General features: G+C 46.0%; 1 protein-coding gene and 1 non-coding gene across 3 annotated transcripts in view; both read right to left on the minus strand.

The window, feature by feature from the left end:
• The window catches only part of PXN (paxillin), a 68,211-nt gene that overhangs the window by 7,750 nt on the left and 34,843 nt on the right, over positions 1-25,618 (minus strand). Inside the window, exons 3-8 of one of the 2 annotated variants that reach the window (XM_044448858.1) lie at positions 20,051-20,139; positions 19,402-19,541; positions 18,455-18,656; positions 17,220-17,355; positions 2,574-2,744; positions 2,066-2,239 (exon numbers count right to left, since the gene is read on the minus strand). In XM_044448858.1, coding sequence (XP_044304793.1) covers positions 2,066-2,239; positions 2,574-2,744; positions 17,220-17,355; positions 18,455-18,656; positions 19,402-19,541; positions 20,051-20,139 — 912 coding nt within the window. Of the gene's footprint in view, positions 1-2,065; positions 2,240-2,573; positions 2,745-8,991; positions 12,354-17,219; positions 17,356-18,454; positions 18,657-19,401; positions 19,542-20,050; positions 20,140-25,618 lie in introns of those variants that run through there. The other variant, XM_044448857.1, reaches the window with a different exon arrangement.
• On the minus strand, positions 7,204-7,276 carry TRNAF-GAA. Its single transcript has one exon. It is a non-coding gene; the product is annotated as a tRNA-Phe (tRNA).

Consider the following 25,618-nt stretch of genomic DNA (forward strand, 5'->3'; position numbering starts at 1 on the left):
ATGGTGGGGAGAGACATCCTGTGTGGGCTCAGGAGACTGAACAAGAACTCTGAACCATTTCTGTCCTGTGTTTCCTTGAAAGGATTAAATCTAGAATTTTATGGAAGTCCATGTTTGACTGACTTTGAGTATTTAAGCTTACTTAATACAGATGAATGAATTCCCGAAGAACAGCTGTGTTAGTTTACAACAGCCGAAGGATGGAAACATTGGGACATGTTTGGAGATTAACTGGATTGCTGCAATACAGCTTCTCATGAGCATTCCCTATTTGAGATGAGCTAAAAAGAGAGCTGAGGAAACAGAAAGCATGTGGACTAGGCATACAGGCACACACAAAAGATAATGCCACCAAGAAGGAAATGTTGTGAGACAATTCAGGTAAACAAAACTCTTAAATTCCCTTCAAGTCCCTACCCCACTCTTTCAACACATTCTTAATGTAACGTGGCATGGGAAAGATGACAGAAGACAGAACCAAGAACTGGTAAATTATGAATTAACTCTACTTGGTCTGCACACCCTTAGCCTGAAATCTTAACTTTTTGTACAAGAGGTCCCAAAAGAACTCTACTCTCCAACCTAAAGCAACCCTAATATTTAAACTCAGAGAGCTCCCCTGTGCTCCCCTTCAAGCCAGTCTTCCAAAAACCTGCTTTTCGGTGTCAAAGCAGAACTGACACACAAACGGAAGGACACAACCATCAGCACCGGAATGCGGTGTGCCTCGGTGATGTACTTCTTACGCTCTGTTCGCATGCAATGCGAATCCATTGTCAGGGGATTTTCTGTTGAGATTTGTCTTCTGGTGGCAGCTTCTGCCACCTTTTTTAATATTTAGGCAGTGGACCTGGATAAAGAGCATGCAGGAGTGAATTGCTGTGGTGCTAAGCCAGCCACCTGCAACCCTCAAACAGCCCGTGGGTTCTGGGCTGTCGAACACCTGGGATCACACCAAATGATGCTGTGGCACGGCTCTGGCACTACCTGAGTATCTGAACTGGCAGCCACTGCCATGAGAGGAAGTTCAGCAGAGGGTGGAATCCACCCACAGTGGCTCCTCATTAAGGGGAAACAGGATGTGTGAGGAAGTGAAGGATGAGAGTATCAGCTAAGCAGAATCTTCTGCGACTTGTGGAGGGCACCTTAGTTTAAACTAAGACACCCTAGCACCCTAATGAGCCCTAGGTTTGTGTTCAGGAGAAGCACCAGCAAAAAAAGAATACAGACTTTAAAAATGGACATTATTTACCATGACTGAATATTAATTTGCACATGTGCACCTCCCTCCCCTGTCAAAAGCAGTCCCCAGTTCAGTCATGCAAAGGGATGGGTGAGGCGACTGCATATACTAAGCTTTGGGTTCTCCACATTTCATAAAAAAAGAACCTAGCAGTTCCGCAGGAATAATATGAAGGACTGCATTAAAACCAGGATTAAGCCTAGAACAGAGTCACTCCTACCTCCCCATGAACCTGGCTAAGGCCTTGACTTGCTCTTTCCAAGGCTGGCTGGACCTGTGCTGCGTGCTGTATTCCAGGAGACACAAAGAGTTGCCACCACATACAAAGAGAAGCAGATGAAGCATGGGGAGGAGAGCATGAAATCCTCCAGAACTGTAAAAACCCCAGTTCAAAGCTCACCTTAGCCATGAGCTCACTGCATCCTTTAAGAGAAACCTCCACTCCCATTTATCATACAACAATACAGTTTCTCTTACAGGGATGTTGTCAAGCATGTCGTGTGCTCTGATTGTTTGGAAAAGCTTATATAAATAGAACTGATTTAAAATATATATTTGTACACAGATGCTGGACTGTCTGACTGGTTTTTAAACCAGACTGGTAACCCTGTGCAAATGTTTGCAGACATGTGTGCAGAACACTTTGATGTAAAAATCAGAACGGGGGCCAAGGCGGGATCACGGGCATCTACTGGGCAAGCAAAGGGAAGTGTGTGAGTCAAAACAGAACAGGTGAGGCACAGAGAGAGGAGCTGAGAGGGTCTGGTGTGTCCCACAGACCATCTAGAGAAGGGGAGCGCACCACGCTCTGCAGGGACTCACATCCAGGATTGGACCGTTGCAGTAGTAGCAACGAGGGGAAAAGAGGTTGTGATAGTCCTTCTCGCAGTAGGGCTGCCCATCACGCTCGAAGAAGTTCCGCGATCCAATCTCCTCCTGGCAATGGGTGCAGACGAAGTGCTCAGGATGCCACGTCTTCCCCATGGCGGTGACCACCTGCGGAGAAAAGGCGGCTCTGGCTCCAGCAGACGCTCTGCGGCTTACCGGGTGACGATGAGGCAGCTCTCACGAGAGGGAGGGAGCTAGGAATGTGGGTGGGTCCCTGGACCGGGGTGGCAGGAGAACCGAATCGCCCACCACCTCGGGAGAGGGCAGTCCCTCACGGGCAGGGCAGAGGTCACTGGAGGAGCTTGCAGCGTCCCTAGCCAGTGGAGAAGCAGAGCACTTCAGCTCCTGAGCAGGGCCAGTCCGTCCAGCCACATGGTTTAAAGCCCTCCCAGAGGCAGCGCGGGACACGCAGAAGGGGGCTTGGCTTGTGCCTCTGGCTCACCTGCCCAGCGATTGGTTTCCTGCAGGCACCACATACTCCTTTGGCAACGGTTGCCACGCCGAGCTTGTTCAGGTCTGACTGGAGGCTGCCAAGCATGCTGTCCAGCTGGCTGCCAGGCTTCGGAGGAGTCGAGGACGGGCAGCTATTCCCACCTTTCCCTTGGGACATGAACTGTGAAAGAAGGCCAGAGGAGAGAATGTCAGGAACGAGAGGGCAACTCGGGGAATGCAGGGGGCATGCAGGTTGTGGCGTGAACAGAAAATGCTTAAAAAAAGAAAAAACCTGTTCCGGGGGGAAAAACGACCTGTAGCTACTCTGGAGTGCCACAGCTTGGCCACAAGCTAAAGCTGACCCTCTTGCCATTCCATAGTACCTACAGAATGCTAAACGAGTCACATTTAGATTACAGTCAAGCTAAATGTGGTCTTTTTGGTCATTTGTAATGCTATGGGGTGCCTCTAAGATAGATCCAGGGGGCAGAAGCCCCAACCCCTATGAGAGCCAACCTGGATCCTTTCTCCCCAGGAAGTTCCACAAGTTCTGCGCCTAACGGGTAACAGAGAGGATGATGCAATTTCAGGAGCTAGCAAGGGAAAGCAATAAAGGCTAATCAGGACTGGTTTCAATCAGTTTACCAGAAGTAGCTTCCCCGAGTCAAGAGCCTATGGATTCAGCAACTGGAAGCAAAAGCACAGGCCGGGCAAATTAATAGGAAGGACAAGGCTACCCAGGTTTATGGCACACTTTCCAAACAGCAGAACAAATTTCAGCTTCTGACCAGCCAAAGTTTGAAGGTAATCTACACAATGATATATAGTTTCCAACATGAGCCAAAGGTAACTCAGCTTAGCATCATAAGGTTACATTAATGTGCGTTTTTATTACAGGGCCCTCTTTTTGGATACATGCATTCTGTTCCAATAAGTTCCAAGGTGGCTCAGAAGTAGGTTACAGACTGGCCCAAATCACCACTGAGCATCATGGCAAAAGATAATATAAATTCCGTAACAGTTATATTTATTTTAAATGTAAAGCATTTATATCCTTTTCATCGAGCAGGGCTTCTGCTTGTCATTTTGTGTTGCAGTGGTGTTAAATTAGTTTTAATGTTTGATATTTTCTATCAATATTTAGAATTATATATTGTATCTTAATATATATCATTTGTTTTTAATGCTTTTAATTTGTGAGCCATCCAGAGATAAGTGTGATGGATGGGCTAGAAATATCCTAAATAAATAAAAGTTGCTTGTAAAAAAAAAAAAAATAAAGACATAGCGGGAGGGCTGGATTCTGGATAGGAGGAGGCTTGGAGAGAAGCCCATGCACCTTGTCAGCCAGCCAGACTTCCTGAACCTTCTAGATGTGCAGGACTGCAGCTCCCAACATGCCCAGCCTCTGGGGTTGTGGGAACGGCTATTCAATGCATCCGGAAGATTCCATGATGGTCAAGGCTGCTCTAACTGATACCTCACACTTGCAAGAGTGCTTGATTTATTGATCTACGCACACACTGCTATGAACTTGTACGGCTAAGGTATAACACAAGCACAATGTATCACAAGCACTTATCTTCTCCTTCAGAGAGCCTAGGAAAATGAAGTGTCATTTCGCTTTTACTCCTAGAAAAAGCTATGGTATGATATAAAATTCTAATTCTACCAAGAAACGCTTTGGCATGGAACGCTGTGGCCACAGAAAGAGGATAACAGAGGAGCGACATGTAACTGTCATATATGGCATAGGACTGCCTAAAATGCAGGGAGCTTCCTGAAGGATTGGTTCTCCTCGGCTCAGCGCTGCCTGCCTCGGCTGCCTCTACTGGTGCCCCAAACTGCTGCACAGGGCAGCACCCACACCTGGCCCCATGCTGCTGATTAAGACAGCCACACTGCCTTCAGTCCAGCCAATCGTCTAAAATACCATACGGACGCATGCTGCTCACTATCATAGGTAAGCACCGAGGCACCGGACACATTCGGACAGTTAAAGGATATGAATGAGCTTCATGTAGCTGCTTCGCCCTCTCTTGGTCTGAGCAAGAAAACAAGTCCAGAAGCCACAGTTAAGTGGACTTCCCCATTAGTTTCCAGCTGGGAAACCATCATCATTACATCGCTTCTAAAAATACCAGGTTATGCTCTGCCTTGTTCGGAAGTCAGTAGGTGTGCCTCTGAGTTCAGGCATATGGAGAAGTTATGGTTAATTGAAGTTTTCATACTTGTCCTCCCACTCTTGCCAGGGATGGAGCAAAGCAGCTGTGTGCATATACGATCCTCGACTGTATCCTGGATTGCTAATTGAGATTTGATTACCCAGACACAGCCATTATTACAAATATGTCCACACAACAGAGCGACTATTGCACAAAAGTGAACTGCTTTCTCCTCAAGAACACATGGATGATTAGAAGGAAGAGACAGACCAAGACAAGGCCTATGGGAAAACTGGGAGCTATTCTCCTGGTGGTTCCACATAGACCCATAGTCTAAATGGAGTTCACCAGAAGTAGCGGCTTCACTGTGGTGGCCCCACTTCCATGGAATTCCTGGCTTCAGGAGGTCAGGCAGACATCAGTACTGTGCTCTTTTTGGCACATACAAAAGCAATCTAATTCTGGGAAGTCCTTTTATTTTGTTTTTTTGCAGACCAGCCATGGTCGTAATGTGATTTCATTTTTATTCTTTTATTTGTTCATACCATCACCACTCTGGAATCTGTTTGGATGTGAAGCAGTACAGAAATCCCATCAATAAATGAAGGAATAAACAAGGGCAAGTTTATACTTTAACAGAGAAGGAAACCAATCAACAGGAGCCAGCGCTGCCACAGTCCTTCCAAATATCTTCACTACAGATTCCTCAGGAGCAGCTGTGCTGGCCCGTGATTGCACAGAAAGAGTTCTGTGATGGCTTAAAAATGAACGTGGATAAATTAATTGGTCTAGTGCGACTCTCAGGGGAATAGAAGCACTGATAAATTACCGTACAATTCAGTTTCTTCTATTGCTGGAACAGTTATCATGATTCCCGCACTTAGAGGAATATCGAATGGAGGTCCACGTTGCTCTCTCTATATATATGCACACAAACCTTTTTTAACTTAAGAAAATGCAAGCTTCAGGGATAAGAGGATCTTTTGTCAGCACCCCTTCCACATCTCTGATATATACAAAAGCCTCTTGCTCGATCAGAAAGCCCCAGATTGGGAGGCAGCGGCCCCCTCCATTAAGGAACGGACCCCCACCCCCGCCGCACCACTGAAATTTGGCAGCCCAATTAGGAGATGGTTGGGGCGCTGCAGGGGCCATGGAAAAGGCTGGAAAGAGCACACGAGGTCCATGGACCATGAGCCTGCCTGGACCCTGAGATCTGCCATGAAGGTCCTCCTCTGAGAGCCCTCCTTGAAAGAGGAAAAGACGGTTGTTACAAGGAAGAGGGCCTTCTCCACGACACTTTATTCATTCAGCTGCCAGGCCAAAACTTTTTTATTCTCCCAGTTGTTTTAATCAATAATGTATTTTAATAAGTTACACTTAGGAGTTTTTAACTACTCTATGGTTGTAATAACAGTTTTTATATATATTTATGTCTTTTTATGTAAACCATCTTGAGATTTTATAATAATTAAACAGTATAACATAAATTTTAAATAAAGAAATAAATGTTGCCCAACTCTGCACCATAAGCCACCCCTAATACTATTTTTATGATTAGTTATTACTGAAGGAATATATCTGCAATGTCTTTTTATATTCCTTATTCCTTTCTTGATGGAATTCAAGGCTTTCTACAAAGTATAAAAGCGATTCCACCCCCTGCCCCCAGTCACTGACTTTCTGCTTTGAGGAAAAAACCATGGAAAAAATGCTAAGAAAACACTGCAAGGTCATGAAGAGAGGACAACATCTGGACCCTTCATGAGGTTGCAGGAATGAGGCAGTGCAGCTGCATGATAAAATCCTCATCCCTTAAAAGGTCACACCATGAGTTCTCCAAAGCCGCGCTATGTTTACAAGCCCTACTGTAGCTGCTAAGCCAGCGGTGGGGAACCTATCTGAGGGAAGGGGCTGGATGACTCCGATACAGGCCTCCACTGCAGAATAACTCTGGGGGTAAGGCCACAACACCGGATGTTAGCCTGTGGCTGAACTGCCAGGTGAAGGCCAAGTTCTGCAGCCAGCAGACTTTCCTGGGCAGGGAAATTCCATGTGCAGTGAGGCCGCAGGGTGGACAGAGGCAAGCCTACTCAGTTCCCATTCCTTCTGGCAGCAGAGACCCCAGGCAGAGCGAAGTCGCCCCTTTGCACCTGGCTTTGCTGCGTGCAGATTTTCTCTGATTGGGGAAGATCCACGCGGAGTGAAGCTGCCCTTGCTGAGGCACAAGGGAGGAGCAGCTATGCATGTCCTTCTCTACCTGGAGACGGGGCAGATGAAGCTGAGACAGCCCCACCGTTTTCACTCCTCGGTGGGCTCAGCCTCTCTCTATCTGGGGTTCCCAAGGCTTGGAAAAGCCCAGACAACACAAGGCCTGGCCAGGCCTACATAAGGGGAATGTTATAGAAACAGAGTGAGTCAGAAAGGACCTCCCGGGCCATCTAGTCTGACCCCCAGCTCCAGTCACAAATTATCTGCCGAAACCCGGGCTCGAACCAGGAACCTTTAGATCTTCAGCCTAACACTCTCCCAACTGAGCCATTTCGGCACAGGGCAGGCAATCATTTTAACACTGTGGACCCAGCTGGTAATCTGAGAAACTGGGAGCCACCAGAACATGGGGGTACTGCAGATGAAAGCATGGGCCAGCAGCTATGTGACATATTCATTTCCTAAGAACATCTCTGCTCCCCACATATGGCTTGGAGGAAATCACGGGAAACAAAGATGGTAGTAGCCAGAAGTCTTTGCTTCAAAGTGATTTCAGCAGACAGTAAGTAGTCTTTTGCTGCTTTAAAAAACCCGAAAAGTTGGGTATCTCATCAGCTACCAAAAAAAGGTGTCTGAAGATACAGTGGTGTCCATGGGTGCCTCGTTGCCTATCTCTAGAAGTACTTATCAAATACGGGCAGGCAGAGCCTCCAAAAAGCACAACCATTTCATCTTCAGTGGACAACTTGCAGTTCTGTCCATGCAAGAAGCTCAGGGAAGCCTTTCCCACATGCAATGCCAGAGTAAGGGGTAGAGAGGATATCCTGCCTTCTCAGGGGTAGGCGGGCGAGCAGCAAGAGCACGAGAGCCTCGTTCCAGAGGTGGAGTATAAGAGACCTGAAAAGCACAATTTACAGTGAGCACCAATAGGCTGAAGCTGCAGTGATCTTAGAGGGGCAGTGGAAGAAGTGCTGGGTACAGACTGAGTGAAGTCCTGGCTGGACTCAGTCACAAATGCATTGGGAAGCCATGGCACCCAGCTCACGGGTTACCGCTTGGCCTCACTTCCACATCTGCAAAATGGAAATAATAGCTACCTACTGACAGCTTTTCAAAGATGGGTGCAATGAGGACACCTCTGGCCTGGCTGTAAGCTAAGCTAGAGCCACACAGTGCCTTGGGCAGAGTCTTTTCTACCTGAGTTGGAACTGCTCACTGGGAAGGGCTCTTCTCTCCAGACAAGGGAGGCAGCAAGCAGAATATATAGCCACCTGGAATGCCGATGCTTCTGCAGCGCTTTGTAAACAGCCCAGCTCAGACAGGCTGCGACCACGGGGCAGAAGGACTAGCAGGGAAAGCTGAGGATCTTCCTATGAACTGAAATGACCAACAATAACGAGGAAACCTCTGTGCGCAATGTTTGTACAGAGCCAACGGTAGCCAATTCACAGCGCGTGGTTTTTGCAGAGCAGGGTTCACAGACTAGGGAGATCCATCACAGTGGTGAGGCACTTCCCTATTTCCTCCGTTGCTAAATAGGAGGAAGAGTCATTTGGCCAAATAATGGCAGGTTATACCCTCGCATCCAGTTCAACATATATCACTCCTTGTTCCCATCCTGGCACTCTACAATGCCATGATTACTCTACACATGGGCGCTCTGAAAACTGAAAGTTGTCTTCTGCCAGCAATATTAAATCTTCCCAACAGATTCAGGCTTGTACCTGAATATTCAAGCTAAAGGGAAATCAAAGCCCTGCAGCTGCTCAGCTAATACTTGGTACTTCCTAATAAATGAGGACCCCATAAAAGTAAGACCATGCCTGCTCTGATGGGAGTAACAAATCCTCATCTGTTTGGCAGCCAACCGATGCCAGTGTCTTGGGTGGAGAAACGAGTCCAACAGACTTGCTGGGAATCTGTGCCTGAGGAGAGGGACTTTCCTCCAAAAGCCTCTCCCATTGGCGCAGAGATGGATGAGCTGGGGGAGTAGAAGGTACATAGCGCAGCTGAGGAACATGTGGTGACGGCGGTGGCGGCGGTGGCGGTAGGGGAGGCGGCGGTGGTGGCGGAGGGGAGGGGAAAGGAGAAGTTTTGACAGAGACAAGGCCTGAAGCATCTTTAGGAAACTGTGGTGGGGGAGAAGGTGGAACACCAACTGTTCTTCTCAGAGGGAGGGGTGATTCTGCAGGAATTATGACCTAGGGAAGAAAGCAGGAAGAAACATGAAAAAGTCCAGAAGCACCCAACACAGAGTATCTTCTTATGTATCAAGAAGGAAAAAGCAGCCAACTATTCCGTTGCTGAGTGCAGAACCTCCATTACAACTCAAAGCAAGCAGAAATGAAAAAGGGCTGCCAGGAGGAATCATGTAATGATGGTGAAGTGGTCTGTATATTGTCTTTATCAGGAGAAAATCAAGCTGCAATGCAAGATATCCAACTAATAATGCTTCCTTTAACAACAGCTGGGAAAGTCTACATCTGAATGTACCGTAAAATAAATCCAGAATGTATAACAGCCACCTCAGACCCTTCTGATTGCAAAATATATCCTGAGTGAAAATGGTCTTGTTCCCATGCTTGTGCAGAGGGATCTGGGTCACAAGCTGACAGGGAAGAACAACAAACAAGTTCAACCGGAAGAGTCAGATCACAAAGTCAGCCTCCAGTAAGTAAATATGGCAATGGATTAAGGAATATGGTGCCATCATTCACACAATATCCATTTCCAGCTGAAGGAAAGCTGAATACAAACATTGCACAGCCTCCCAAAATTTACATCACTCAGCTTTAACTGACACTAAGCTCTTCCTGCTAATCTTCGGGCAAACAAGCCCATCTTGAATTCCATTGCTTTCTTCTAACATCCGGCGGATCAGTGATGGCCAAGATTGTCCAAGGTTGGATCCTTACAAATAGGCATTCTAAAGGGATAGCTATGCTTTGTTTATTTCAGAAAGTGCATGTGGTATCACAGCATTTACCCGTTCCTCCTAGATTCAAGCGTGTGCTAGTCCCTGAGCACCCAACACAACCAACAAGAACCATTGCAAGAGTAGCAGGAGCTGTGAAAGTCACACAGATGGATTTTTCCTTTTTGTGCAGGAATGACCAAGAAGGGGGAGATAATTCCTGTGCTTCCAGGTATATGCATTAACTCTCCAGTCATGCTATGCAGATGCACCCTAAGACATTTTCATCATTTCAAATGGAAGACCCCTTCAGACCCTTCTATGATGCCAAGGGGAAAAATACAAGGTGTTACTCTCTACCTTTTCCACCTGCTGGCCACCATCTGGGTCATTTTTTTGTGGTCTGGCGATGATGATAACACCTTCAGTCAGCCAGTTTTCTGGGCTTCTCCATTCCTCCTGTTCCGATTTGCTGATCCCCAGCCTGCCCTGCAGTTCCTCAATCAAACGGTCTTGGGAGACTGTCTTATGGAATATGGCTGGGCCGAGCTTGCGTCTTGGAGAGACATCACGGCACACTGGGTGCACATTGGAACTGTCTCTGGTTTGCTTGATTACAGATTTTATCTTAATGGGAGGGAAATCACCATTTCAGTAAGCTGCAACCGTAACTGAGCAGCTTAGGATGCCCTAGCATCAAGCTCAAAATGGTTAGTACCATGTGTGGGGAAAACCAGAGCCATGCTCTTCTTGGGAAGTAAAAAGCAACACTTCTGGCACATTCCCAAGCAGTGTATCAACCTCCAGAAAGCCACATCAGCTGAACACACAGCACTAATTGTGAAAAGCAAATCAGTTCATTGCAGGAGGCCAAACACATCAGGCAGGCACCTTGTCAGGTGTCAGAAAACACATCCTAATTGAGGGCTCTATCTTCATGCACCATGCATTGGCATCTGAACTATCTCATCCTTCCAGCTCGGTGAGAATGTAGTGGAGCAGAGATTGTGGGAGTGTTGCTGCAGCCAACCAGAGCATCAAGGTGTCAAAAGGCCTTAGAAGTTGGCATTCCTTCTAGAGTATTTGTAAGCCATCTCTGACTACACCACTTGCACCGAACAATGATCTACAGCCAAGGTGTCCAACACACTGAGCAACCATGGAAGTACAAACAGCAATTTGGAAAAGAACCTGTCAGTCCCAATTGCACACAGTGATGTACTTTTGAGTCACACCTCTGTTTCAGTTCCCTCTGCTAGGAGGAACACAAGTGGTTGTTAATTCAGAGGAAGCCAGACACAGGCCGATGAGCAAAAGATGCCACAAAACTAATTCGAGCAGCAGTTTCTCAGATCACATCCCCATGCAGCTGCCATCTAGGCTATTCCAGAGAAACATGCAGAACTAGCTTAATTCAAAGACCAAAGACACACAGTTCATGCACAGATGAACGAGAGGCACTTTCAGAGGGGTCCCCAAGTTCATTCCCCTCTGTGTTCACTGTGATGCCTGCCTGGCCCGATGTAGAAATCCTTTCCACAGGAATTCTGCTAGTAGGGATTAGATCCATCTCTTCTTTCCAGGCATTTCCTGTGAAGAGTGGAACAGCTGCCAGGCTGGAGAATGATTCTTTCCACTGGCCTGTTGGAGTATTCTGAAGACTATTTTTCCTGGGAGTCTTCTCTCGGCTGTGTGTTTTCTCAGCCACATCAGGACAGCTGCTGGCTCTGGTTGAATCTCGGACCTCCACAGCCTGTCCAGTGTCTTGCTTTGTGGTCTGACCCTGCTGGCTTTTGGTGCCTGGGTATCTCTCCCACTGATCCACACGCAGAAGGTCAGGTTTGAACATCACTGGCGCCACAAGGTCTCGCTTGGGAGGTGTTCTTGGTGCAAAAGCAGAGACTTCTGAATTGCTCCCCTCATTTAAAGCCACTTTACCAATCGCATTCTCCCGATGAGCTACAACAGTTGGATCAAATGCACCACCCTGTTCCAGCTCCTTCAGCAATGGCACTTTCGCCCTGCTGCTTGTACAGGAGCTTGAGACAGAAACGGGGGCAGTTTTGGCCTCGTATTGCTGCTCTTCCTTCCAAGGTTCATTTGCTTCTGAAAGACTCTGATTCTGGATTCCTAAATCAGAACAGATGGATGATAACGCCGTCTCAGAAAACGAAAGGAGTGCCCCATTGGAAGGAGCACCTGAGCTGGTGTGCACGGCTGAGGCCTCGGCACGTGGTTGTCCAGCCCAGGGTCTAGAAGGATGGTGTGAGGTGCTGGGAATCACAGCAGTGTTGAGGCTGCCGCTGTCCTCTTCAATGTGAAGCACTTCCAGTGGCAGGGATGTGAGGGGGTCTGCTGCACCCCCATAATGGCCAGAGGTCTGCTGCCTTGAGGTAGTCGGGAGAGCCACAGAAGGAAGCGTACTGGCTGGATCCAGGCCAATTGGTCCAGGAAGCAGCTCCAGGGAGGGTTCAGAGGTCAGGGATGCAGTGGAACTGGTCTGCAAAAAGAGAAGGAAATGTGGGAGGGGACAAGGGGAGGATGCAAGGGGAGAAAGGATATAAACAGGACAGAAACGATATAAACAGGACAGAGAGAAGAAAAAGTAGGGGAATGATAGAAAAATATAATGGCTCCAAATGAAGTTTTTTTAGGTTAGTTAGCAGGGAAGCAGGAGGCAGGATGTAATCTGGGAAAGGCGCCACACGATTTCTGAGAGCAAGCAAGTCAGGAAGCATCATTTCACATCTCTGTTCGTAGAACTAGATCTCCCAAGTCAGTTATACCAAGAATTCTGCACTGCATCCAGCTTGACACTGGGCATACTATGACATGCAAGTCACAAGCTTGCTCAAAAAGACCCTCCTCACACCAAATACCCTGCTCTGCTGGTTCAGATAGGAATGAAAGTGAAGTCTAACTGCAATAGCTTCTTGGGACTGCAGAATTTGACTTCTCTGCCAGCCAGGGAGCCAATGTTCACTGGGAGGATGCAATCCTTGCATCACAGCAAGCATTTCACAGCAAGGGGGAGGCCAGTCCGACACCATGCAGGGTGGGAACAGCTACAGGGACCTTGCTTCACCCCTCCCAACAGAATACTTATAGGCACTCCAAGAACTGGGGCCTGAAGTTTGTTGTTTCCTTTTTCATTTCACTTTTGTGTTGCACCTTTAAGACTCTAAATCTGAGGGCACGGATTCTCCCATTGTTAATCTTTGTAAGCCACTTCAAGAGCCTTTTCTGACTGAATGGGGTAAAAATACAATAAAGCCAGAATAGACGGGTCAGGGAACCAAGTGTCTATTTGAGACAGCACCCCTTTAAGTGAACAACTGTGCTTTGTACTGAAGAGCTTAAAAATCTGCATGCTGTGTTTTGCGCTCGCGCGTGCGCACACACACACACAGTGAAGTATGAATGCTCTTCACTCGGGCAGAGAAGGCTCTGACAAACATACTGACTGCATGAGGCGGATTTTTCTATTGCCGGCTTTGCACATTTCTCATGAACTGCCTAAGCACAGAAAGATTGGGTTCAGGAAGTCTGGTTCAGGAGGTCTCTTTGGGAAGTAGACCTTTCACCACCAGCAACCGTGCACGTTTCTCATGCTTAGGATTGCCATGTGCCAAGGCAAGGCCTGGTGAACTCTCAGAAGCTCTCAGAACTCTCAGAATTGCTTCCAAAAATTCCCAGTGGCTTCAGTGGGTAGAATACTTCCTTCCCGTCCTCAGAACTAATAGAAGCAAAAGGAAGGGAAAGCACTAAATTTGTTTGTTTTCCATAATTTATGTGCGGAGAGGAATGCAGCTTTACCTGGTAAATAATTTGGGTTATTTTACCATGTCTGTGTCTGTTTTAAAGCAGGAAGTATAAACAGTAGACTGAGTGGGATCAGAAGTAGCAGAGGTTCCCACCAGCCCTGCTCACAGAGTGCTGTATTTCTTCCACCTTCCTATACACCCCCTTTTCCTTGTGTGTTCTGACTTTTTATTTTATTTATTTAAAATATTTATATGCCGTCCTAATCGCAAAAAAGCCTCAGGACGGCTTACAATGTAATAGCATAAATAACATAAATAAAATTCTTTTTAGATTCTAAGCATGCAGGTACAGGCTGGTTTTAACTGACTATAAGCCACACCAGGAGTGTTTTTGACTGAGGAGTAGGCTGAAAATGCTTTTCACAAGCAGGCACACTAACCAGCCACTGGCATCTCTAGCCCAACCATTCCTGGTTAAACCACACTGTCTGTATTCTAGTACACCCACAGCAGAGAAATGAAGGTCAAGCAACACCTACGCTAGAAATACAGCTCTGACGGTCAGGCAGCCACATGGCCCAACAGGACCAGTGCTTTTCAGTTTACGAGTTCTCCCTCTTTAGGGGAAGGGTTTGTTTGGGAAGGCCTATAAAGGCAAATAAAAGTGTCATACTGAGCATGCACAGTTACCTGAACTTTTGACCTGCTCACATCACATTTTCCTTGCCGCTTAAACATTGCCGTTTTATTCCTGGCTTCATTCACACAGAATCTGTGCTAAATGGTAGAGGGGTAGTGTGCCACTTGGCAGCCGAATGAATACAGAGAAGGAAGTTCAATAGTAAAAACAAAATCAAGGACCACGGTGCACTTGAAGGCCAAGGATGAACCTTCACTTAGCATAACCTTAAACATAATCCTTCACTGGTAGCATAAAAATCTTAAATAGCAAGGAGGGACAAGAAGGTCATTAGAATCTTGCCTGTATGACATGCAAGAGAGTTTTGGGGAGCTACAGAAGGTGCACATTTCATCACAACCATACTGCTGCGGTGCGCACTTTTTGGTCACTTCACTGCTTAATTTTTCAGAATGCAGCCAGAGAGATGAAGCAAAAACAGTTTGAATCAAGTGTTTGTTTCAAATGCAGCATCCTTCTTAGTTCATGTCTTACTCAGATCTCTCTATTTGGTCATGACCCACCAATCGCCTCAAGGTTGCTTGTTTTAAAATGCTTAATACATAATCTTAAAAATCAAGAATCAAAAACCCCAGTACTTTTTCTTTCTTGTTGCAGGATAAACAGAACTTTATTGCAATATAAAGATCTTTTCAAAGGCAAACTGGGGAGAAACCAGTGATGGCTGAGCTGCAAATGAATGCTCCATTTATTTATTTTACAATTGTTAAAGCTGGATTCAGTTCACTGTGGAACTGAAATCAGAACAACAAAATAAATATTTCATTTCACTTTTTAACCTCTACCATTAAAAGAATGAAAGTCCCATAGATTTTGTACATAAATGCACTTACACACTCCAAATAACACATTATTCTGCATGATATCCAGTATATTCTGCCTTTCTAATGAACTACAAGCACTCTTCTTTATTATAAAGTGACAAATGTTTCTTTTTCCATAATCTTTTACAGTGCATCAAGTTAAACATTATCACTGTTTCCCATGCCCTTATCTATGGCATCATTAGTACCCAAGGAAGATTAGAATCCCTGCCTTTCCACTGTTGTTTCCCTTCTGTCAGTATCTTACTTGCAATCTCTTATGGAAAAGAAACCAATGCTGTGGCATCTAACTTCCATTTATAGGCCCTGACTGTACTGTTCTGGGGGTTTTTTAAAGCACTACTTTATTATTATGGTGAAGTTCAAGGCGAGGCAGTTTCTAAAAATCAACATGTGAAGATAGGGTCCTTCCCTTGCCATGCCTGAGCAAATATGGAAGACAATTGTTTTGCTTTTTATTTGTTTTTTTTTAATGCTTCAACATCAGGTCAATGCAGACAGGCATTTTCCGGACAAGCCTTCCCCAACCTGGTGGCCGGCAGAGGCATTTGGACCACAGCTCCCAGAATCCCCATCCAGGACGGCCGTTGACTGGGAATGCTGGGTGTTGCAGTCCAAATGTGTCTGGAAGCCACAAGGTTGGGGGTGGCTGTTCTAGACCTTTATGTCCTGGAAGAAGAATTTTCTGTTACAGTGCAATATAAAACCCATAGAAAGAGGTTTCTCTTTATAGGACTAGTAATGCAACCCACTCCTAGTCTTGCTGTTTTGCTTTATCCTTCTCTTTCTCATATGACCCCTTTTTTCCTGGACTTCTCTCCTTGCTAACCTTTTACAAGCTCCCTCTTCCATGTTTGCCTTGGCAAACAGCAGTTTCAGCCCAGAAGCTGCAATTTCTTTCGGGACAGGCAAAGTGTTTTGAATCACAAAGAAATGAAGTAGAGATTTAATGCCTCTTAACTTTATATTGCGTTTTCAGCAAACCAGGAAAGGGCAACACACCTACAATTGCCCTGAAATTCTCTCAGAAAATGAATTAGAATAGGGGTAAGGGGGAGAAACCAGACATCTATTCTGGGTGTGCAAAAATGGCCACAACAGGGAAATATTGAAACACTGTTTCCTAGCCATGCCTTAATAGATCTGTTCCTGAAATCTGGCCAAGTTATAGCACCTGCCACGGAGATAATTCTATGCCAAATTTCATTCAGCGAATGCAAGTCATCCTGATTCTATAGTAAAATAGAGAATATTTACACTTTGGAACAAGAGAACACTTAAGACATATTCTTAACTATACAAAGCACAACTGTACAACCATGCTTGGATATTCAGAAACTTATGTATGAAATTGTCATATTATACAAATATCAAATACGATGAATAGGCTCCTAAATGTCATTATGAGTGACACTGTTTTAATAATATTTTTCCTGGTTTTGCACATCCACCTATTTAGGAAATTCTTACAGAAACTGCTTTTCAACTCTCCCCCGTCCTGTGGAGACACACCTCTGATATTTGGCAAGGTAAAAATGCGATGTGTACACAAGTCATTGGAGGATGTACTCCTTCTCTTGAGAAGACAGTCCAATTGTTAAATCAGTAGAAAAAAATTGGATGATGATGTTAGATCCAACATACGATGCTCATGAAACATACCACATACGAGGAAACAACGCAAAAACCACCAAATCACCTAGAATTTTAAAAGTGGTGCACCTCATATAGTTACAGCTCTAACGTGCAAATACCAAAGGTAAAGGAGTGCAGCTTTACACTGAGATCCAGTGTGGAGGCATGGTTAGAATGTTGTACTGGGACTCAGGAGAAGCTCACTGGTGACTCTGGGCCAGTCCCAGCCTAGCCTCCCTCACAGGGTAATTGTGAGGATAACATGGAGAGAAGGACTATTGGAGCCACCCTCGGTTCCTTGCAAGCGGAAAAAAAGATGGGATATCGATGCAATACATACGTACATACATCCAGGGCAGGAAGAGGGTCCCAGTAAAGAACAAAACAGAAAGGGGTCACACTGACAAGCAAGCAGCAAAAGCTAAAATGCTAACAATGCGCACCTTGAAGTCTGAAAGAGAAGCCATTAGCTCATCCAGCTCTCTTGTTGCCGACGAGGCAGATATCCGAGTCTGTTGCTGGCTGGAGGTGACCCGCTGGGGACTGCTCATCTCTCCCTGATTCACAGTGATGGCTGGGCTAAAGAAAAGACGAGACACAAACTGAGGATAAAACCACCCACGTCAGACATGATTTGAAGGTTAATTTGGGACAATCCAATCAACCAGGGTATCCTGAACCCTCACCTAGTCCTGTTGTACAGAACAAACACCTGTTGTTGCAGTTGGAGGATACTGAGAAATTCTTGGACAAGTGCGGCCCACCTCCAGCATTGTGCCTGTCTGCCGCCGTCTTCGAGTAGGCAAGGGTTAACCAGCTGGGTCACTGAGGTCCTGAAAGCCTACAGCTCCACCTCAAGCGGGTGAAGTGCTTGAGTAAGCTGATGCCGTGCAACTCCAGAATCTTTTGGATCAGACTGATTATCCAGAACCATTTCAAATTAAGAGTGTAGGTTTGGTTTTGCCAGACTGCGGAAAGAGGGAATGCAACATCGTCGATCCCCATGGATCTCTCAGTGGCTTTCAATACCATGGATCGTGCTGTTCCTTCTAGAAAGGCATCAGGTCTGGGCATTTCAGGCATTGCTTTCCAGTGGTTCTCTCCTGCCTGGACAGTTGAATTTAAAAGGCAGTGCTGAGAAACGATTGCTTGGCTCCTTGGCATTTCTGCTACAGAGTCTTGCAGAACTCTGTCTTGTTTTCCATGCTTTTATAATGTTAACATGAGATCACCGAGTAAGAGCATCTAGATTTTTGAAGTCAAGTCAAATTCAACCCGTTCTAGAAGAGGCTTGAATCTAGAATCCCCTTGAACAACCAGATTGCAGCTCGGGGTGCTTATTGATCCCGCCTGCCTCATTTGGAGGAATCAACGGCCTCCAGGACACCAAATGCCTGGAGAAGTTTTGCTGACCAATTCTTACTGGCGATTATTTTCTCTTCAAGGCAATAGATACTGGAAAGCCCTGTGTACTCTTAAGAAACTGGTATTTTGCTTGCTCTTTTCCACTCTTGATTCCCCTTTTCCCTTTCCCTTTCAGGGTTGTAGTTCCTTTTTTCTTTTGTGCGAAACCAATGATGGTGTTTTCAATACAGCTAATATAATAGAAGCAGTCCCAGTTCCCCCTCCATCCTGAAACCCCTGCACGTTCATGAGAAGTGGTTACGTTGCTACTCACACGGGACTGGGCACAGAGCTCTCCAGCTCGTCTAAAAGGCTCTCTACACTGGGACACACATCCTCAACGGTCTGCCCCCCATTCCGCTTGGGTTTCTCTTTTGCAGGTGCTGCTGGCTGCGTGTTCAAAGAGGTAGTGTTCTCTGAGATGCCATAGTGAGTGCCAGCCCCACCAGGCACTGAGGGGCTCCTGGTGGCTTCGTCTTAAAAACAGAGGGACACAGGCAGTCAGTTAAGCATTGTTCACAGTAATGTAAGGTACAGAAACCCAGCAAGACTTCAAATGGCATTTCCCCTCTTCCCTCACTTTCAAAGTGGTACATGCTTTAGTCTCCTATACTTTTATTACTCGAAAAGGTAATGCCAGGACTGCCAGGGAACCACCATCTCTGCCGCTTCTCTCCATTCCAGTAGCCTCACAGCTTTCTGTGCTGGGTCCAGGAACTGCAAGGGTTCCAGGCCCTACTTGCATGGAATGACCACCCATCAGTTATATGGGAAGCACCAGCCCCACTCTCACTCCACAAACTGTGATCAGCTCTTCTGCAGTTGCTGAATGTGACATAAGAACCCAGAATGCCAAGTTGTTTGGGGACTAAACAACCCATCAGATAACCAAACAAGAAACCGTGAGGGTGGAGCCAACTCAAATTCAAGCTGTTCAGCCCTTCGCCTGGGCTTGGATAGTATTCTGAACAACCCCTGAAGGAACCCAAGAGTAGGGTGCGCAGTAAAAGAAGCAGCAGCAGGTGCATGGCAGGCAGTGTGCTCCCTCCCACTCATGCGCACTTGGGTCTCAGCTTTGGCCATCACAACCCCCCTGGCAGATGAATAAGCGCTGCAGCTCTACGGGGGATGCAAAAACACCCGGATCAAAAGTAGGATGTCTTCCTCCTTCCTGCCTCTCTCTCCTCTCGACATCAATTTATCATGGCCAAGCCCCCGTACCTGCTGGGTAGCCCCCAGGAGGATTGTGCTGAACAGCATTGAGTTCCAGTAACAGTCGGTCCAGTTCTGATAGATTATTGCCCAATGAAGAACTCATGAGGGTGGGAGATGGTTCTGCAGACTTCGGCTTGTTGGGGAAACTGGAGGTCAAAGGAAAAAAGCAAGGAGAGTCGATCACACATTTCACCAAGTGAGCTGCCTTTTTTGTGTACTGCTAAAATAAAGGATTCACTGTTCCTTTAATGTGTCCTTAGTCGCTGCTTTTGCGAGAAAGCCAGGTTTGACATTAACCTTAATTCACTAGTCTTTTCTGCACAAGTGAATCAAAAGAAAGGGAGAGGTAACTGAACTGTTCAAATTCATCCACAGTTAACGTGGGTCTCCTCTCCTTCCCACACCCCTCCCTTTTGTATAAGCTTGCATCTCAAGAACCAGTGTGGTGTCATGGTTAAGAGTGTGGGACTGGGACCACAAATATTCATCCAGTGGGAAAAGCATTGCAAGAACTGGCTCCGAAAGGACAGGCAGGAGTGTCAACACTGATGCCAAATATCGCCAGCTTCCATCAGCAGAACGGCATTCTGTGCACAGAGCAGGCTTCATGCTCTGGGACTGGGGTGGAGGCCAAAGGGAGGCAAAGGCAGGATACCTGTAGACGTGTTCCTCTTCACTTGCATGAGGAGAGATGACTCGGGATACAGAGGCACTGGTGCTGAACACGGGAGACTGAGACTCCGGCTGCAGAAAGAATGATACCAGTGCCTTATTTAGATGTATCAAGATATAGAGGATGCATGAGCAAACCCTTCAGCTGAGAACCAGCCCCCAGATTATCCCCTAATTATAATGCTCTCTTTGATATCAGCCCTGTAACAGCACTTGGCATGAACATGTCTCCTTTTGCCAAGTTCAAAGCACTTCACAGACATTCCCTTTACATCTGCCCTGCGAGGTGGGTCAAAACCCTCCTGCACTTTGGGTAGGGAGGAGAAAAATTTAAAAGACACTTCGTTAAGTTTACTGAGCAAGACTGCAGTGGAGGAGAAATGCTGAAGAAGGATCTGTTTTGGGCTTACCTTTCAAGAGTCAAGCTGTCATGTGGAAGTTTTCCCAGCAATTTTTTTTTAATGCAAAGGAGCCACTCAGGACAGTAAAGATGGACGTGTGGGTTCTCAGCCCTTTTGCTGCCAGTCATTTCCCCATTCAAAGTAATCTCCAACAGACTGCTTTGCTTAGTCCCTCGCCAACATAACAACATATTTTCCCCAGTGAAGAGAAAAGCAGGTTGGGAAAGCAAAGGAAATTGGAAACAGGGTGGGGAAACAGCAAGGCAGGAAAGGATGAAGCAGCCCCTGCCCTGGCTCCCAACTACAATGTCATTCAATAGTCAGGGCAAAGTTACACGAAACCCCACTGAATGCGTAGTTTAGACTCATCCATGCTTCACAAACTCACGGTGTGTACACACCAGCCAGCATGATCATGTTGACTGTGTTGGCTTTAGCACTGGGAGATCAGCCTTTGGGGATTAAACCGAGCTGCGGCCTAACATCCAGAACCTACTGTGAATACAACATTCAGAACCTTTATTTATTTCTATCCTATCTTTCATCCCTCCAAATGACAAATAAAATATAAACTAAAAACAAATCTTAATTAACATAAGTATTACATTACATTAGTTAGTATACATATATACTAACTAATTAATGAATTGATTAATTTCAAACATAAGAAAAGATAGGCCACCACCAATTAAAATCCATGCTGCAACAGAGCAGCTTACAGGCCAAAATCCTGCCAGAATATAAACAACTCTGTCAGCCAGGAAAAGGAGAGCAGAGAGGGGAGTAACCCAGCCTTGCTCAGCAGATAATTCTGAAGGGAAAAGTCTCTGAGAAGTCTCTCTTCTGCATCCCCACTAAACATACTTCCAATGCACAAAAAGAAAAGCCTCCCCAAAGATCTTAAAACATGGGCAGTCTTGAGTGAAGTAATGTATGAAGGAGTAAGACAGTAAATGAACGTAAAGAGGGCAGTCCCTTTTCCACTAAGAAACTACAACTGACCCAAATGCATAGGCTTCCAGGCAGAACCATGCCCTAACACCTTTTGAGAAAGTAACCCTAGCCGAGACTGAATGTTCACTCAGGCATTTGGATGGTCCTGGGCTCATCAATCCCTTACGTTTACTTCCCCATCAGCGCAAACTGTAGGAATAGCAACCTGCCTCTAAAACGGGTTCACACAAAGATCAGATTATAACAGGGTCTGCATGACTAGCCACAATGGGTTGTGGTGCCACCTGAACCCAGAACACTTCCTGTAGGGTTAGTTCATTTTAGGCAGCAAGCCACCCTGAAAACCTGTATCTTGCGCTAAGAGTTGTTCAATCCGCAACAGGCTGCCATAATGTCCCAACCCAGGAAAACAATTTCGTTGTGGGTTGTGGAGATTATGAGGGCATGTTGTGGGGACAGTGAGCTGCCTTGACAAGAGCAGCAAGATCCCCTACTGCTCGTCATCATCTCACCCTCGTCACCACCAGTGACAGCCTTTCCATCAATGGCCAAGAGGCACTTTACAATGACTATCATTGGTTCCCCACCTGTTTTTGGCCCTAGAAAAGTGTACCAATGTGTTCATTATTTTCAGTTACCATTATTAATTTTGGTGGTCCTTCACAAGTGTGCTCTTGTGGCTATCAGATAGGTCTGGTCGATTTTCCTTTAAATTTTAGCTGCCAAATGGAGTGGAGCAGGTAACATACATGGAAAGTGACAAGACTGTGCACGATTGCCGGTCGAGCACTCAATTAAAAGACACTGGCAGAAGGGGGGAAAGCAGCAAATGTAGGCACACGACAAGCAGGGGGTGGGAGGGAAAATACCTCCTGCTTAGCAACTGGATTGAACTGTGAGGTTTCCACATCTGCCACTGTTTCAACACTTCCAAGTCTCCAGCCTGCCCAAAAAGAGTTGATATTGGCTCCCTCACCTTTTCACAATCCCTTTTTGGAGAACTTATTGCAATTACTGTGGGTCCCTGACCGTTCTGAAGAATCTACCCAGAGATGGCGACTGAATGGGGTGGGGTGAAGAGACCTCATGGGGGGGAGGTGGAAGTACCACTGATGCTGGCACCCCTTTTGCCATTGATAAGGGGTTTTTGTTTTTTAATTGTCAGGAACACTGGCACAGTTTTTTGGATTGGGAAAGATGTAATGGGAAAGATTGGGAAAGATTTAACGACTGAGAAGTAAATGGAGGGGAAATTTGTGCCAATTTAGGAGCAGTGCAGAGAAATTTGTGCACCTTCAGTAAGACAGCAGTAACTTGCACAGTTGCAAAGGAAAGACAACAACAACAACAACAACAGGAGCAATAACATATTTTCTGGGGCCCTACAAACCCTCCAAACAAACAAAAAACCCCAAAAACTGAATTGCTCTTTTCTGACGCTGTAGGGAAAAAAACAAAATGCAATGTAAAAACAGATCACAATCAGCACGAGGTATAAGGAGATAAGATGGGTTCTTTTGCGAAAGATGCCGGGATACCAGCCAGAGGACTGAAAAGGAAGGATGGAAAGAATGAGCCATGGTGAACACAATCACGTGCCAGGCGTCCCACAGTTCGTTCTGCAACAACCGGCACCACACAGCTTATTTGCAAGGGGGATCGGCATGGCGGGTGAACATGGCCCGTGTGACAAAACTACAGCTTCCACCACTTTTTCAAACAGTTTCCACTCCCTTGGGCTCTTTGCAATTCAGGCAGGCCCAAAAGGTTTTGAGAGCCAGGCTCAGTTATGCGTGACTGAGATCTTGGAATGTGGAACAAACAGGATACAGCCTGGTGACAGATTGTTCTCTCCAGCTCTGGCCTGCATCCATCCCCAAAAACACATTTCGTACCTCCTCTCATCTATGGCTCACATACCTGTGGGCTATAGATGGCATACTCTCTTTGCTCACAGGTACCCAGGTAAGTGATTAAGATCTACCTCACTCCACTGCGGTTGCAAACACAGAGTGCTGATGACGAGACTATGGACAAGAATTTTCAGGGTGTGGATTATTATGCATTAAAGGAAAATTTGAGCCATCTGCTGTGTTGATAGTTAAGGCTGAGTACTGCTGTGTTTCACTAGAAGGTCTACGCAGACCATGAAGAAAGAGCACAGTATTAATGGGAGCACTCAAACCCAACTGGCAACAAACATAATGAGCTGAACTGCGTGGTCAAGTAAGCTACAGCTGGCCGCAACAATGAGGCAGCCGGTCCGAGTATTCTAGCCACGGTGGTTTGCCATGTTGGCCAAAACAGGGTGACAGTGCTTGTGAAAGCCTCAAACAACCCTCACATAAGCTGCTCTATACTAGTTCTCACACAACCTCCACCCCCACCGCCTCACAGCTGCATTGCTTGGGTTGGCTGACATGACAAGCCATATGGCCTGAATATCCAAAAACCACCCAGCATAAACAAACCATGGTCAATGGAAAATCCTTGGTCAACAGAGCAGAAATTCCAAAAATTTACCAGCAAGTGGTTACCAGCCACTTAAACATGGAAGTATCCAGTTCTCCTTAGTAGTACATGACAACCACTAGCCATCATTCTTCAGTTGCCAGGAAATACTAAAATTTCATGTGTTCTTATTAAATTAACAAGATGGATATTTAGGTTCTCCATGTAGTAGCTACAGTAGATTGTATGGCACACCAGCTTCTAGACCCAGAGGGGGCAAGCAACTCATGGCCTTCCACAAGTTTTAGCCTACAAATCCCATCAGCCCTAGCCAATGTGGTGAGGAATGATGAGGTGGTAGGCTAAGACATCTGGAGAGCACAAGACGCCCAACCTTGGTTAAGGTGATATTGTATGACACACTAGAAGATGACTCAAGTAACCATCTCTGTGCTTTGATTCAGCTCTTGCATAAAACTGTCATCCATCAGCAAGCCAGGTCCCATTTGTTCCAAATGTCTTAAAAAGACGATAACCAGTCCGTTGTCTGTATAAACCCAAACACAACACAAGATTTTACCCAAGAAGGATGCTAGACTTATGTGGCCGGGTTCTGCCAGCACTGAGGTTCTTCATCTCTCATACTGCTAGTCTGATATCCATTCATTCATTCAAAACATTTGCATACTGCCCACTGCCAAATGATCTCCGGACAGTCTTCCAATAAAACAAAGTGGAGCACAGCATTCATTCTGTATAATAAAAACCCACTTAAAATCTCAGTCTAAACCTTAAAATATTGGGAAAATAAAAAGGGCTTGGCCTGGATTCGAAAAGAATAAAGTATCGGCACCACATAAACGTCTCTGGGATGGATAACATATTCACACAATGTGAATATGCTATTTAGCACCTACATTTATTTATTTATTTATTCATTCATTCATTCATTCATTCATTCATTCATAGGCTGCCTATAACTGCCAAGGCCTTCCTAGGCGGCTTACATGAAACCACTGGACAGATCGTTCAGAGAGCAGGGATGTAGTGCCAACACTACTGATCCCCAACTTCCTCTTCCCCCTTCATTCTATGCCAAAGTGGCAGTCAAGGTCTTGGTCTTTGGGAGGCTGAACAGAGGCTCACAAACAATTGAGGCAAGACAGAGGTGTTCCTGGCCAAAAGAATGACCATTTCTGTGAGAGGGATGCAGCCTGTTTTAGGTGCGAAAGTAGAAGAGAGTTCATAGTTTGGCAGTGCTCCTGGCCTATGACCCAATCCTTGATGTTCAGGTGCTGCCTGTAGCCAGGAGTGTGTTCACCCTGCTTAGGCTGGCGCACAACACTACCTATTGTTAAGAAAAAGGGGGACTGGGCCATGGCTGTTTCTACCTGAGCTAGTTGCATCAAGATTTGATGACTGCAATGTGGGATTGCCTTCAGAAGTGTTCAGAAACTTCATTAGTTCAGAAAGCGACCAGAGCTTTAGCCAGAGTCAGTCTTTTGGAACATGTTGCTCCTCTGCTATTGCATCTCAGCAAGTGACTGGGTCGCTTTCAATCCCAATTCAAAGTGCTGGTGAAAGTCCTAATAGCTCAGGAGGGTTGAAGGTGGCAGTTCCCTCTGATCCTTGGGGAGGCCATGCTTCATGCCCCACTGTCTTCAGAGGCACAGTTGAAGGAGCCTTCCCTGTAATACAGAGGGTTTGGAGCTCCGCATACCAAGAGATCAAAATGGCCTGTTCTG

This window comes from Varanus komodoensis, unplaced genomic scaffold (genome assembly GCF_004798865.1).
Source record: "Varanus komodoensis strain SLA01 unplaced genomic scaffold, ASM479886v1 scaffold56, whole genome shotgun sequence".
In the NCBI taxonomy this organism is placed as follows: domain Eukaryota; kingdom Metazoa; phylum Chordata; class Lepidosauria; order Squamata; family Varanidae; genus Varanus; species Varanus komodoensis.